Source organism: Ovis aries, chromosome 10, assembly GCF_016772045.2.
Source record: "Ovis aries strain OAR_USU_Benz2616 breed Rambouillet chromosome 10, ARS-UI_Ramb_v3.0, whole genome shotgun sequence".
NCBI lineage: Eukaryota > Metazoa > Chordata > Mammalia > Artiodactyla > Bovidae > Ovis > Ovis aries.
Genome location: NC_056063.1, coordinates 19,254,170 through 19,270,185, shown reverse-complemented (window position 1 = coordinate 19,270,185; position 16,016 = coordinate 19,254,170). Strand labels below are relative to the sequence as shown.

At 40.5% G+C, this 16,016-nt stretch overlaps 1 protein-coding gene and 1 pseudogene across 13 annotated transcripts in view; one reads left to right on the top strand and one right to left on the bottom strand.

The window, feature by feature from the left end:
* CAB39L (calcium binding protein 39 like) overlaps positions 1-14,547 on the top strand; it is a 91,832-nt gene extending 77,285 nt beyond the window's left edge. For all 13 annotated transcript variants that reach the window (XM_012184464.4, XM_060394366.1, XM_060394364.1 and 10 more), the window contains 2 exons: positions 2,191-2,334; positions 12,261-14,547. In XM_012184464.4, coding sequence (XP_012039854.1) covers positions 2,191-2,334; positions 12,261-12,440 — 324 coding nt within the window. In that variant the 3' untranslated portion in view covers positions 12,441-14,547. The remainder of the gene's footprint in view (positions 1-2,190; positions 2,335-12,260) is intronic.
* On the bottom strand, positions 7,686-8,167 carry LOC114116600 (cytochrome b-c1 complex subunit 7-like; annotated as a pseudogene).
* Positions 14,548-16,016: the final 1,469 nt, after the last annotated feature.

Here is a 16,016-nt window from a genome sequence, read left to right as displayed (position 1 = left end):
CTTTCTTTCTTTTTACACTTTGTGGAGAGGATTCTGTGTTGTTTGGCCTTTATTTCCCCAACAGTATCCACACACCTCACACAAGTTGTCAAGGCTACCGACGTGAGCAGGATTTGATACATGCCCTTGTGAAGCTTGTATTCTAAATAAGTTTACCAGTAACTCTGTTCTGCAAAGCAGAGTAAGTACAGCTAGGAAAAAGCAAAGAGCACAAAGGCAGGAGGGGAGAGTCAGCTGGGAGAAAAGTTGAGGTTGAGCTATAGAAACAGAAGGTAGAATGGTGGTTATAGGGTAAGGGGCAGGGGGATGGGAGATGTGGGTCAAAGGGTACAAGCTTCTGGGTATAAGGTGAATGAATTCTGAAGATCTAATGTACAGCATGATGGCTATAGTTATTAATACTGTATTGTAGGACTTCCCTTGTATTCCAGTGGTTAGGACCCAAGTTTTCAACGCAAGGGGTGCAGGTTCTATCCCTGGCGAGGAACAGTGATATCACATGCCACGCTTACAGCCAAAAAAAAAAAATTCATAGTAATATTGTAGTGTATGCTTGAAAGTTGCTGAGAGTAGATCTTAACTAGTCTCACCGCAAAAAGAGGAAAGGGTAACTACATGAGGTGATGGATGTGTTAATTCAACTGATTGTGGTAAATATTTCACAGTATGTACTCCTATCAAATCTTCATGATGTACACTTTAAATGTATACAGTTTTGTCAATTACACCTTGCTAAAGCTGGGGGAAAATTGGAGCAAGGGGAGTTATGCCACAGAAGCAGAAGAATGAGAAAAAATAAGTGAGGTAGTGGAGGGAGGGATGGAGTAGCAATGAGTCCAGTCACAGTGGGTTTTGTTTTGGGTTGTTAAAAAATATTTTTATTTGTTTATTTCGCTGCACTGAGTCTTAGTTTTGCTGCCACTATGGTGAAAATAAAAGTTCAGCTATTTCCTGCCAGAGGGTCTTCAACTATTCCCGCTTTTGGCATTTTTATTTTGTTTTGAAGTGTCTTAGTCTGTTTGGGCTGCTATAACAGAAATACCATAGACCGGGGGACTTAAAGAACGTGCATTTGTTTCTCACAGTGTGGATGCTAGGAAGTCTGAGATCAAGGGGCCAGCAGCAAGAAAGCTCCCGGGGTCTCTTGTGTGTTAGCACCAAACCCATGCATGGTGGCTCCACCCTCATGTCCTGTTGACCTGCCAAAGGCCCCACCTCCTAATACCATTGCGCTGGGGATTATGATTCCAACATATAGACTTACAGGGACAAAAACCTGCAGTTCATAACGCAGAGTAATGCTGCATTTTAGGAATTATTATCCCCAGAAAATGTTCTGTTTTACTTTTTGATAAAAACTTGCTATACGTATTAAATTTCATATGGACTCAGGGTCAATGAATTTTTTCTCTTCTGGCTCTATATCAGGTTTTGTCATAAAATTTAGGAAGAAGGTAAGAGTCACTTAATATTATCTGTTTTTCCAGCACTACCAAAGTATATTTATTCAGATAAGGGAGAGATCATTGTTGAGTCAGTTTTATTATTCTTATCCTATCTCAGTGCCTAAGGAGCAATACATTAGTGAGAATCACATTAAAGCAAAGGATAAAAATTAGAAACTAACTTCTGGCTAACTTGATGAAAGCTGCAGAGAGAGCTTTCTGTTTGTCTGCACTGGGCCTTCGTTGCTGCGTCTCTCTAGTTGTGGCGAGGGGGAGCTGCTCTCTAGTTGTGGGAGGTGGCCTTCTCGACGCGGTGGCTTCTCGTCACAGAGCACAGGCTCTAAGGTGTGAGGACGCAGCTGCCACTGAGCATGTGGGATCTTCCTGGACCAAGGATGGACCCCGTGTCCCCTACTTTGCAAGGTGGATCCTTAACCACTGGACCACTAGGGAAGCCTGAAAGAGCTTTTTTTAAAGCTGCAACAATGAATGGCATAAAAAAAAAAAAAAAAGACTCAGAAATGGATTAAGCACTGACTTTAGCAAGACTATATGAAAAGTTTAAAAATAACAAGGATGACTACAGCTTCCATGCCTGCACTTTAAGATGCACTTAAGGACTCTGATTTTTTTTTTTCACGTCAACATTCATAACTTACATTTTGTTTTCTGGTGAGAAAGGAGTGGGATATATTTTGAATAAGAGGACTCTCAGATTCTACTTTGGTTTTGTGTTTTTCTGTAGCTGCTAGGTGAACTGATCCTGGACCGGCACAACTTTGCCATCATGACCAAGTACATCAGCAAGCCAGAGAACCTCAAACTGACGATGAACCTCCTCCGGGATAAAAGCCCCAACATCCAGTTTGAAGCCTTTCACGTCTTTAAGGTAAACAGCACCCTGCAGAAATAATGTGGACATTCCTTTTCCAGTTTCAAATGGCAAAATCCCTATTTTGGACCTTCCTTTTGACTTGAGAGAACATGAACTAAGCAATCTGTCGGTTTTGTGTGACTTAGGTGAGATTCTAGAGTTATTTGAATGGATGCCCATTTGTTTCAAAAAGATTCGCTGATGAATCTATATCTCGAAATGTTTGCATCTTTTTCAGTAAGAAAATAGGTGGATATTGTTTCCCAGAAGTTACTAAGATAATCAGTGATTGAGCTAAAACCCAAACCCTGAGTGTCAGAATTTGAATGTTTCACTTCTGCCTTAAGTGTTCCTTTGAACTTTAAATGAAACGGAAAGAAACACAGTGTACTACTTTTATTCCTTGCTTAGAAATATTTTAATGCATTTTAAAAGAAAACTAGTCTATATAATACCTACTTTTTCGAATATTTTTTCTGTGATGTAAGAGTAATAAAATCATCTCCTAGAAACTTTAAGCAGTAGATTTGTTTAAAAGTAGAGTGGGGGCTTCCCTGGTGGTCCAGTAGTTAAGAATCCACCTGCCAGTGCAGGGGACATGGGTTCGATCCCAGGTCGGGAAGATCTTGCATGCCAAGGTGCCGGGGGCCAGCGTGAGGAATTCCGCCCATGGCAAAGGTCATGAGGAAGGAGGCTCGGCATACGAAAAGGCGTGATCAAGCCTCAGGAAACCCCCTGTTCCCGAGCATCTAACCCCAAAACCAGAGTCTGTTTTATGCTCCCACCTACACCTCTGACTTTACGGGGGGTTCTCCCCCATAACCGTTTCTCTTGGAGAAGGAGTAAGCGTGCAGCTCCAAGGCGACAAAAATTCTTGGGCGTGACAAGAGTGTTTCAGCTTACGGACTCCTCTGAAGGTTATCTAGCCCACTTGTATAGGTTTGTCCAGCCACATGTGATTGTTTACAGCCTCCCAACCTGAGAGGCATGAGATGTTTTAGACTTACTAAAGGCAAAATCTTTTGGGGAGTTGGAAATTATTAGTATAGTTGGTTAGGAATTATATTAGTGAAGGGTTCTTCATTTGTTGTGTCAATAATTGCTGCTAATTCCCTGCTCTGGGTGGGACAAGGATGTCTCAGGTCAAACCTCTCTGCTGACAGACTAGCTTGTGTGACAGGATTATCCATACTGCTGCCACTAGGCACATGATTGTTTACTACCTCTTAACCGTAAACAGCACAGAGAGTTTTGGAGTATTTTGAGAGTCTTAATTAGCATAGGACTTTTTCTTCTTGTTGAGTCAATGACTGCCGCCAGGCCTCCATATCCTTAGGCACTTGAGAATATATTAATCAATGTATTTGGAATATAGTAAAGGAAATATAGTAGTTTGATGTTAGCAATACTAGACTTTTTGAGTTAATGGATTTTCTCTTTTGTAATAGATCACTGTACTTTGTTATAAATCACTGTGTCCTTGCTATCTAAAAATGTAACTTTATCATATCTTAAGACTAAATAGATCTTAAGGGGAGCGTTGGTGAAAGGATTTTCATTTGTTGGGTTGATGTTTGCTGCTAAATCTCCATGTTCCCTACCCTTATAATGAATATAACTAGCATATAGGAAGAAATAAGTATTAACCTTTAAGCATATAGGAGAAATAAGTATTAACCTTTAAGACTAATCATGTTAACCTTGGGTTGAATAAATTCCTTTCTTGATTGTAACTCACTACACCCTCACCCTATAGGAATGTAACTTTATTTGGAGGGTGGTGCCTGGTTTAAGAAAAAACACCCTTGGAAGAAATAAGTTTTTGGTTATCAGAAAGAAAGGATCATAAAATGTCAGCAGGTCTCACTCATGGCCAGAAGATGATGTAATATTCCTAAGACCTTTTTTATACATTTATGTGAAGCACCTGATTTTGATAAAGGTCAGGACTGCTGACCCCACGTGACTCTGTATTCATCCCTATGTGTAACAAAAGGTATATAAGCAAACCCCAAAATAAAGAAATGGGATCAGTTTCCGGAAAGACTGATTCCCCCATGTCGCTTCTCTCTTGCTCCCGGTTTTTCTGGCTGAATTCCCATCTGGAGCATGGATGCTATTCCACGTAATCCAAGTTATTCAGCCTCCTTTTCTCCACTAATCTTCCTACTACACTATCCAGTTCTAATCTCTCTCTATCTGTGATTAAATATGTATTTTTCCAAAGACGCCGACTCCGTCCCCACCTTCGAATCACCCTGGATCCACCGGGGCTGGACCCCGGCACCAAGGAGCAGCTAAGCCTGTGTGCCACAACTGCCAAAGCCAGGACGCCCTAGAGCTCGCTCTCCACAGAAGAAGCCCCTGCAGTGAGAAGGGCGTGCACCGCACCTAGAGAGTAGCCCGCTGCAATTTGCGAAAGCCTGTGCGCAGCAGTGAAGACCCAGCACACCCCAAAATAAATTTAAAAAAATCTTTTTAAAAGAGTGAAAAGAAAGTGACATCACTCAGTCATGTCCGACTCTTTGTGACCCCATGGACTGTATGTAGCCTACCAGGCTCCTCCATCCATGGGATTCTCCAGGCGAGAATGCTGGAGTGGGTTGCCATTTCCTTCTCCAGAGGATCTTCCCAACCCAGGGATTGAACCTGGGTCTCCTGCATTGTAGGCAGATGCTTTACCATCTGAGTCACCAGGGAAGTCAAATCTTTTTAAAAATAAATTAAAAAAAATAAAAGTAGAGTAGGTGAGAGAAATCTAATCTGTAATCCACTAACCATGACTTAACTCTTGTAAAGATTTTAGTAAATTTTATTTTCCTGTGCACATATGTAAACGTTTTTTTCTGCAGCTGAATTCACATTGTACGCAATATTGATACACTAATTTTATCACTTAATGCTATACCGTATGTGAACACTAATTCATTATTGTTATATATAGCTTTTTAAAAGAGTCAATAGTTTTACTGGTATCATAGTTTTTCACTGAGTATATTTAGTTTTCTTAAATATTCCCCTGTTGTTTATAATTAGGCTGTTTTCAAGTTGTAGCTACAATGAGCATTTTATGTTTCTAGCTAATTTGTTTCCAACTTTAGGATTATTTTCTTAGGATCAGTATCTAGAATAGAATTAAGGGTTGAGAGAGTTCCAACCTCTTTTTCTTTTTTAAATCTTTGTAAGGTATATTCTGTGATTGAATTTACATATATAAGTCAGAGACACAGCAATTTTTAAGGTGTGTGATTGTTGCTTTGAAAGGTAAAAAAAATTTTAGTCGATTTTTCAAGCCACCAGATCTTTATTGTGCAAAAAACCACTAGAGCCATTCAAATCCCATATTAATTTATAAATTCTATTTAATTGCAGTCAGAATCCTAGCAAGTCTTTTTCTGGAACCTGACTAGCTGATTCTAAAATTTGTATGATAGAGCAATGGCCTGGGATTATCCGTGACAATTTTCAAAGAAAACAAGGTAGAGAAATCCACTCTACTATATATTAAGACTTCCTCTGGGATTTGTCATAAGTGGAAATAGTACTGTATTGGCATGGAGACAGATAAATAGAGCAACAAAACAGAGTAAAGCCCAGAAGTGAGCCTGTGCAAATATGAAAATTTGATATTTGGTAGTGGAGAAATTATAAATCATTAAAGAAGGGGTTACTGTTTCTTAGTTCAGCTCAATCACTCAGTCATGTCTGACTCTTTGCGACCCCATGGACTGTAGCACGCCAGGCTTCCCTGTCCATCACCAACTCCTAGAGCTTGCTCAAACATGTGTCCATGGAGTCAGTGATGCCATCCAACCATCTCATCCTCTGTCGTCCCCTTCTCCTGTCTTCAGTCTTTCCCAGCATCAGGGTTTTTTCAAACAAGTCAGCTCTTCACATCAGGTGGCCAAAGTATTGGAGTTTCAGCTTCAGCATCAGTCCTTCCAACGAATATTCAGGACTGATTTCCTTTATGATTGACTGGGTTGATCTTTTTTCAGTCCAAAGGATTCTCAAGAGTCTTCTCCAACACCCAGTTCAAAAGCATAAATTCTTCGGTGCTCAGCTTTCTTTATAGTCCAACTCTTACATCCATACATGACTACTGGAAAAACCATAGCTTTGAGTAGATGGACCTTTGTTGGCAGAGTAATGCCTCTGCTTTTTTAAATGCTGTCGAGGTTGGTCATAGCTTTTCTTCCAAGGAACTAGCATCTTTTAATTTCATGGCTGCAGTCACCATCTGCAGTGATTTTGGAGCCCCCCAAAAATAGTCTGTCACTGTTTCCATTGTTTCCCCATCTATTTGCCATGAACTGATGGGACCTGATGCCATGATCTTAGTTTTCTGAATGTTGAGTTTTAAGCCTACTTTTCACTCTCCTCTTTTCACTTTCATCAAGAGGCTCTTTAGTTCTTCTTTGCTTTCTGCCATAAGGATGGTGTCATTTGCATATCTGAGGTTATTGCTATTTCTCCTGGCAGTCTTGATCCCAACTTGTGCTTCATCCAGCCCGGCATTTTGCGTGATGAACTCTGCATATAAGTTAAATAAGCAGGGTGACAAGATGCAGCCTTGACTTACCCCTTTCCCAATTTGGAACCAGTCTGTTGTTCCATGTCCAGTTCTAACTGTTGCTTCTTGACCTGCATACAGATTTCTCAGGAGGCAGGTAAGTGGTCTGGTATTCCCATCTCTTGAAGAATTTTCCACAGTTTGTTGTGATCCACACAGTCAAAGGCTTTGGCATAGTCAATAAAGCAGAAATAGATGTTTTTCTGGAACTCTGTCTTTTTCGATGATCCAGCGGATGTTGGCAATTTGACTTCTGGTTCCTCTGCCTTTTCTAAATCCAACTTGAACATCTGGAAGTTCACAGTTCATGTACTTTTGAAGCCTGGCTTGGAGAATTTTGAGCATTACTTTACTAGCATGTGAGATGAGTGCAACTGTGCGGTAGTTTGAGCATTCTTTGGCATTGCCTTTCTTTGGGATTGGAATGAAAACTGACCTTTTCCAGTCCTGTGGCCACTGCCTAGTTTTCCAAATTTGCTGGCGTATTAAGTGCAGCACTTTCACAATATCATCTTTTAGGAGTTGAAACAGCTCAACTGGAATTCCATCACCTCCACTAGCTTTGTTCGCAGTGATGCTTTAAGGCCCACTTGACTTCTCATTCCAGGATGTCTCACTCTAGGTGACTGATCACACTGTCATGGTTATCTGGGTCATGAAGATCTTTTTTATATAGTTCTTCTGTGTATGGTTCTAGGATAAAGGATTATTAATATAGAAAACTCCCATCCACTATATTCAGAAATAAATTATCAGTAGAGATCTACACTTGAAAAGCAAAACATCTTTTAACTTTTATTTTTTTTATTTTTTTTTCCAACAATAATTATATTTATTTAAAGTAATACATTTACAGCCCAAATAGTTCTACATTGTACGTTTCAGGTTTAACCAACTTCATAAAAATACTTGAGAACAGCTGAATTATTTTTTTGCCCATTCTTCTCTCTCTTTTCTTTCCCGAATAACCTCTTTCAGATATGGTTCAAGGTAGAATTTATCCTCCTCATATTTTGTCCACTGCTCTTTAGGCAGGATCTGCTGCCTCATGCTGAGGTCCAGTGCTCTCTTAATGTGAAACACTCTGTCATTATAAAGGTTCTCAGGAAGCCTTCTTATGGCTTCTTTTACATCGTCATTCTCGTGTATTGTGTCATCTCACATTAAGCCCAGTTTATTGAACCCGGCAGCGTTTGTAATACCATTTTCGAATACCCTCCAGCCACTTGCTTGATGCTGAAACAGCTGGCCGGCCCGCCATGTTGACCTGAAAACTCTTTTAACTTTTAAAAGAGAAAGTAAACCTTTTATGATGTTGGGGAAGGAAGAATTTTTAAAAAGAATTTGAAACCACAAAGCATAAAAGGAAATAATATTTGACATTTAAATTTAACACCTATTTGAAAAGACATCATAAACAAAGAGAGAGAACAGGACAGAATGTGGTACAGAGAGTTGACAAATCGTTTAGAAAAAGGCAAACAATTAAACAGAAAAATGGGCAAAGGATACAAGTTGGTAACTTGCAAATGAGGAAACCCGTTTTTGTTGCTGTTTGTTTAGTCACTCCGTTGTGTTTGACACTGTGACCCCATGGGCTGTAGCCCGCCAGGCTCCTCTGTTCGTGGGATTTCCCAGGCAAGAATTCTGGAGTGCGTTGCCCTTTCCTTCTCTGGGGGAAACCTGATTGGCCAACAAATAAGTAAAGATGCTCATCTCAGTGGCAATCATGGAAATGGCCATTAAAATATCAATGAGATGTCACGTTACATTTTTCATATTGCCAAAAATGTTTAGGTCTGACAAGATCAAATTGTGGTAAGGTTGGGGGAGCAGTCAGTTTGTACACTGTAAATTAGTATTAATACAAGCACTTGGGAGAGCAGTTTAGCAAAATAAAGTACTGAAAGTGTCCATACTCCTGATTCCTAAAATCTCATTTCCTGGACAGTCTTGCTCACAGGCATAAGGAGTTATGTACCAAAATGTTTATTGCACATTGTTTAGCATGAAAATGAAAAAAAAATGGGTATCTGCAGAAATCTAGGACAATAAATTGTGATATATTTATATAATAGCATATTAGTAATGGGTTAAAATTAATAGAGTTATATGGAATCAATGTAGGTAAGTCTCAGAAACGCTGAGTGGAATTAAGCAAATATTAAAAGGATTTTATTTATTTAAAGTTTAAAAACATGAAAAACTATACTATGTATAGATTCATACGTATGTAGTTAGTGTCTAGGAGAAGGCAGTGGCACCCCACTCCAGTACTCTTGCCTGGGAAATCCCATGGACGGAGGAGCCTTGTAGGCTATAGTCCATGGGGTCACTAGGAGTTGGACACAACTGAGCGACTTCCCTTTCACTTTTCACTTTCCTGCATTGGAGAAGGAAATGGCAACCCACTCCAGTGTTCTTGCCTGGAGAATCTCAGGGACGGGGGAGCCTGGTGGGCTGCTGTCTATGGGGTCGCACAGAGTCGGACACGACTGATGTGACTTAGCAGCAGCAGCAGCAGCAGTTGGTGTCTAAAAACCTGCATGGAAATGATAAATACCAAATTCAGGATAGCAGTCACCTCACAGGAGAGAGAATAACATCAGGAAAGAGAATGACATCAAGAAGTGTCTAATGGCCTTTAATTTTATCTGTAATGTTTTATTTTATTCAGATTCTGAAGGCACATATGGCAAAAATGATAGAGCTGATGGTGGGAACTTGGAATCTGCAGTGTTACTGCTGTGCTCTTCTCTGTATTATTTCATAAGGAATAAGCACAAATTGGATGGAATAAAAATAGGCTCTTGCAGGACAGGAAAATGCCTGCACAGTATAAAATGATAGACCCTCTTAAGATCCTTCCTTTTTGACTGAGGAAATTATAGAAGGCTTGCCATTGTTTTGTCATTCCAGCTCCCACAGAGTTTTACTATGCCATCCTAGATGAAAACATGCTTCATATACTTTTGTTCCAAAATGCAGTATTGTAGAAGTATTCAGTGGGTGGCAAAATAGAAATAACCTACTTCCATCCTGTGAGATCAGAATTTGGATTGTCTCATTATTGGACAGAGTACTTGCATGTGTATAAACTGGATGTACCCCAGACCCTGACTTTCTTCCTTCCACTGAAGTGCGCACTGAATTACTTGCCAAAAATAATACTTTGTTATTTAGAAAAATAAGGTTATTTTTCACAGGTGTTTTTCAGTTCTTTATTAATAGTCTCTTTCCCCAAGTACCTTCCATAAGATACAGAAAATGTGGTCTAAAAATGTCTTCACCGGATTATTAATGGCCAGTTTTCATTAGCTTGCTTGAATCTTTCAAAGACTTGAATGAGATGCCATTTCATGTTTTCTCTGCTATTGACAAACAAGATTGTATGATGGGAAAGGACTGGCCAGAACTCAAGAGACCTGGGTGTTTATTGTGGCTCAGTTGCCATCAGGGACTTTGGGCAAATCCATTTGGATCTGTATCTTCACTTGCAAAATGTTAAATTAAAAAAGTTGAAGTTAGGGACTTGCCTGGTGTTTCCTAGTGACCTAATGATGTTGAACTTTTTTTTCACATGCATATTGATAATTTATATATTTTCTTTGGGGAAATGTCCACTCAAGTCCTTTGCCCCTTTTTAAAAAGCATTGTGTGTATTTTTGTTGTTGCATTAGAAGAATTATTTATATATTCTGGATAATAGACACTGGTCATAGGCACGATTTGTAAATATTTTCTAACCTTCTTTATGTTGTCTTTTCACTCTCTTGATAGTATCCTTTGATGCACAAATGTTTTAAATTTTGATGAAGTTCGCTTTACCCATTTTTTTCTTTTCTTGATCATGCTTTTGATGTAGCTATGAAACCAGTTAAAGGTCATGAAAATGTACCCATATATTTTCCTCTAATATTTTTATTAGCTCTTATATTTAGGTCTTTGATCAGTTTTGAGTTAATTTTTGTTTATGGTGTGAAATAAGGATCCAACTTAATTTTTTTTGTGTGTGTGTGGATTTCCAGCTGTCCCATGTTGAGTGTTTGCTTTTTTTAAATTATTATGAAAAGGTATTGAAGTTTGTCAAATACTTTATCTGCATGTGTTAAAATGATCATATGGTTTTCTTTCAATGTAATCACGTGTCATATTGACTTCCTAGAGCTGGTTTAATGAAGTTCCATAGGCTAAGTGTCCTAAAACAACAGAAAGTCGTGTCTCTGCATTCTGTCAACTAAAAGTCCAAAATTGAGGTGTCGGCAAGCTTGTTTTCTTTTGGCGCTTTCAGGGAAAATCTGTGCCTCTCTCCTAGCTTCTGGTGGTTGCCAACAGTCCTTGGCACTCCTTGCCTTATAGATGCATAACCCCAGTCTCTGTTTCCATCTTTTTTGTTTTTCTTTCTAATTCAAGTTTATTCATTGTATCTGAAGTAAAGCTGATTTGGCAGCATTCCTGTCTGTCTCCATCTTCACATGGCATTTTCCTCTGCATATGTCCGTGTGTTTCTGTGTCCAAAATTTCCTCTTCCTCTAAGGATACTGGTATTAATAGTGGGATTCAGGCCCAGCCTAGCCCAGTATGAACTCATCTTAATTTGATTACATCTCTGCTTCCAAATAAAGTCGTATTCACAGGTACCGAGGGTTAGAGCTTGAACATTCATCTTTTGAGAGGATGCAGTTCAGTCCAGTACATGTGGTGTATTACATTGATTGATTTCATTATGTTGAGGATGCTTGTATTTCTGGGATAACTCCCAATTGGTCATAGTGTGTAATCCTTTTAATATTATTCTGGACTTCATTTGCTTGTCTTTTGTTGAGGATTTTTGTATCTTCATTCATAAAGGATATTGATCTGTAGTTTTCTTGTGGTAGTTTTGTCTGGCTTTGGTAACAGGGTGATGCTAACCTCATATAACGAGTTAGGAATTATTCCCTTCTCTTTTATTTTCTGGAACAATTTGAAGTAGATTTGTGTCGATGTTTCTTTTAAAATGTATAGAATTTACTGTGAAATCATCTGGTTCTGTCTGGACTTTTGTTGAGAGGTTTTTGGTTCCTGATTCAACTTCCTTAAAGAAATAAAAGATCACAAGAGAATACTACAAATAATTGTACATCAATAAATTAGGTAACCTAGATGAAATGGACAAAATCCAAGGAACATACAATCCACCAAAAAAGAAAGAGAAAATCTGATTCATGGACTCTCATTCCACCTACACCGTAATTTTCTTCTGAAAGGGAGTAAAATCTCAGGCTTTCTGTGTTCAATAACTCAAGTAACAGATGAGACGCGGGAGGGACCCGTGGTTTCCAGGTGTGCCCCCCTTGACCTGGGTGTGTGTTTCCCCATGTTTCAGGTGTTTGTGGCCAGTCCTCACAAAACACAGCCTATTGTGGAGATTCTTCTGAAAAACCAACCCAAACTCATCGAGTTTCTGAGCAACTTCCAAAAGGAAAGGACCGACGATGAGCAGTTCACCGATGAGAAGAACTACCTGATTAAACAGATCCGTGACTTGAAGAAGGCGGCCCCTTAAAGCCCCACCGAGATTCCTGCCACCGTCGCCGTCTCGTTTATTCCGTTCGTGTGACAAGTGTCATTTCAGAAAGTAGCCATTCTTGGGAAGGCTGTGGAGGTGCCTGCTTTTCCTCAATCTGTCATTCAGGGTAGGTGGGATATAATCATTTGAATGAAAAAAATTAATTTAGAATAATATATTCATTGTAACCTGTGATTATTTATATGAAATCAGAGCCATCGTATTGGGGAATTGATGAAAGCAACTTTAACACTTTCTTAATGGAAGGCAGCAAGGCTGTGGGCTTGCAGATGAGCCCTCAGTCACCACGAGCCACCAAGTGCTGGGAACTCGAAGGGTGGATGTCACCCAGTCCTCAAGGAGGATTAAATTCTCAGAGGAGAATTGGGAGTTGGGGCAAGAGACACAAAACTGTTTTGCCTATCTGCCCATTTGCCCACAAATTTCTTAAGGCACTAAGAAAATAAGATCCAGTATTTTCAGCCATTCCATATTCTATTCCCTGCCCACATCTATTAACCATAATCATTCATTCGTAGCTTCCTAGGAAACGGCTACCCTCCTTTCTGCTTATGACCCCACATTCCATCTCAATGAATCTCCTCTGCACACCTGACTCATGGTACACACACACACACATACACCCTACTCTGACCAGATTAGTATGGAACCAACTAGGTATAAACAGGATGGTCTAACAAGGATCACAGGCATGGAGGACCCACTGGGGTAGGATCTGCTCACTTGAACACTTGTAACCGATGGTTAAGAACCACAACTCTAGCAGAAGTAATTGCTGTTTCACAGACTTCTATAGGGTTAGTGAATATTTGGGATATTTCATTCATACTTCTTAATTTGGGAAAGAAGTTTTGTGGTGAAAGTGTTTTTCAGAGTAAGAATCATTGCATCGAGATGCCTAGTGTGTGTAAAACCACAGGTCCAGAGGTCACACAGGGCTTTAGACCACTTATACATAAGGGAACACTGCAGTTGGGAGGGCAAATGATTACACGCATGAAACGTCCTCAAAGGACTAAAGCAAATTTCACTCTAATTTCTGATCTGTCATGGTAATTTCACATCAGATTCTTCACTGAAAAGGTTTCTGTGAAAATGTTGGTCTCAAGTACTCTCTTGCATACTAGGATGATTTAGGAATTAATTTGTGTGTTTTAAAATAAAGGTCACGGTTTGTTTTCAGACATCAAGTGTACAAAATGGAATTTTAAAGCTATATTTACAAGACATTAAAAGTACAATTGTTAGTCTGTACTTTTTTTTTAATGATTCTTGTTTCCAGATCATGAATTAGTGCCTTCCATAGGAATCTTCACTTTTTACAATATAGGGTACTATGTTCTTGAACCAGATATTTCTCCAGCCAGAGAGGGGAAGATCCCTCTCCAGGATCCACACTCTTGTAGATTTAGCATCTGAAGCATTACCTGGCGTGGTTTCATCCTTCTTGGCTGCGTTTATCCTCGCCCCCAGCCCCAGCGTTGAATTCTGAGGCAGATGCTATTGGATCTGCTGGAGATTCTTGTAGCAGCACTGACCAGTGCTGGACCATCTGATGGCCTTCAATCTTGCATTGCTGAGGTCAGATTATTTTTATAACATTCCCTGACAGTCCAGAGTCTCTTCGAATCTGACTTTTCTGGTTTTGTTTGTTTAAAAGAGATGAGTATAAATATTAAAAAAAAAAAAAAAAAGGAAGAAAGAAAGAAGGCGCAGCAATGACTATTGGAAATTTATTTCTTTGCTTAAATACTGTCCCACACGTCATGTGGACAAGTGGAAAGCAAAGCCTTGTTAGAGTTCTTTTTTGATAAGTAAAACATATTTTATTTCCCCTGAGCTTGAATTAGCTCATTCCTAGCAAACCCCCGTAATAAATGAAGTAGCTGGGGTTTTGCTGTGATACAAATTTGTAAATTGTTAACGTGAGAAAGAGGGAGCCAAAAGCTCACAGTTAAAGTATGTTTGCATAAAAGTCACTGTAAATATTGTGAGATTTGAGTTTCAAAAAGGTCATATTTAATAAGCCATTTCAAAAGCACACATTTAAATAAAGACTGACTAAATGAAAAGGTGCCACATACTCCTTGGTTGGTTTCGTTTCTCTCTGCGTGTCCCGCCCCTGTGTTCTTGTCACCGCTCCAAACAGGGAAAGCACCGGCTGCCGGGAGGCCCCACGTCCCCCCGCCCTGTGAGGCTCACTGCCCTTGACCAAGGGCTGCCTGTCAGGCAGTAGACATTTCACGGGTGCTTCACTACAGCCAGAGTCATTCCCATTTTATATTTGAGGAAACCAAGGCGCTAAGGAGTTTACCCCAGACAACATGGACCAGAGCTGGGGAACAAAGCCACGGTGGCCAGAGGCCAAACTCCTACTCTTATGCTTTTTTTCATCCCCAGGGCTGTGAAGGAGGGGCGGGCCTGGGGGTCTGGACTCACGCTGTGCCCTCCCCCACTGCCGCCTGGCAGGCTCCCAGGGGTGAAGGCTCCAGAATGAAGCCAGGATGGATAGAGTTCATATTGTTTTTGGACGGGGCTCTGGCTCAAGCCAGGCGTTTGCCCAAATTTTAGGATTATTACCGTGGGAGGAAAGGCCAAGAGGCACGCGGTCTTTGAGCAACCATTCTGCCAGCCAGCCTCTGTGGCTGCCCGTCTTTGGGAGGCTCTGGGGAGCAGTACCTCCTGGAGGGGGGTGGGCAGCGAGCTTCCCAATGCCTCTGTCAGCAACCGCACTTGCTGGTCCATGTGACACTCAGCTGCTCTGAGCCACGGTGCGATCTGGAAACGACATACGACCTGAAAGTGACTGGAATCATGTGAAGGAAAATGAAATTCAAAAATCACTAGGATTTTTAAAATATGAAATGATGGCTGTTTTAAAGTAACTCGACGGGTCTTTCTAGTCTTAGAGGCACTTGAGATTTATATCTTTTACTTTTTTTCTGTGTTATCCAAAAGAATATTGCATGTATGGGTGAATCACCACCATCTTTTCATGCCTGTTCTTTCAGGAAGGTTTGGGCTATTTTAATGAGGGCCCATAATTAGATAAAGCCCGAAACAGAAAGACCTGGAAAAGCTAGACTTAGTCTTCCTAAGAAGATTGAAAAGACAGAAGATGGCTGTGAACACAGGTGTGATTTTGTATTTTGGGTGGTTTTTTTTTTTACATAATTTATTTTTGGCTGTGCTGGGTCCTTGTCGCTGCAAGCAGGCTTTCTCTGGTTGCTGCAGGCGGGGGCTACTCTAGTTTCAGTGTGCGGGCTTCCCACTGCGGCGGCTCATGTGGACCAAAGGCTCAACAGCTGGGGCACTCAGGCTTAGTTGGTCTGTGGCACGTGGGATCTTCCCAGACCAGGGATCAACTGCATTGGCAGGCTGATTCTTTCCCACCCTGAGCCACTAGGGAAGCCCGTGATTTTATTTCTGACGTACAGAAAGTGCTGGTATGGGGCTTCCTCGGCGGTCCAGTGGTTAAGGCTGTGCTTCCAGTTCCAGGGGCGTGGGTTTGACCCCTGGTTGGGGAACTAAGATCCCATATGCCATTTGGGG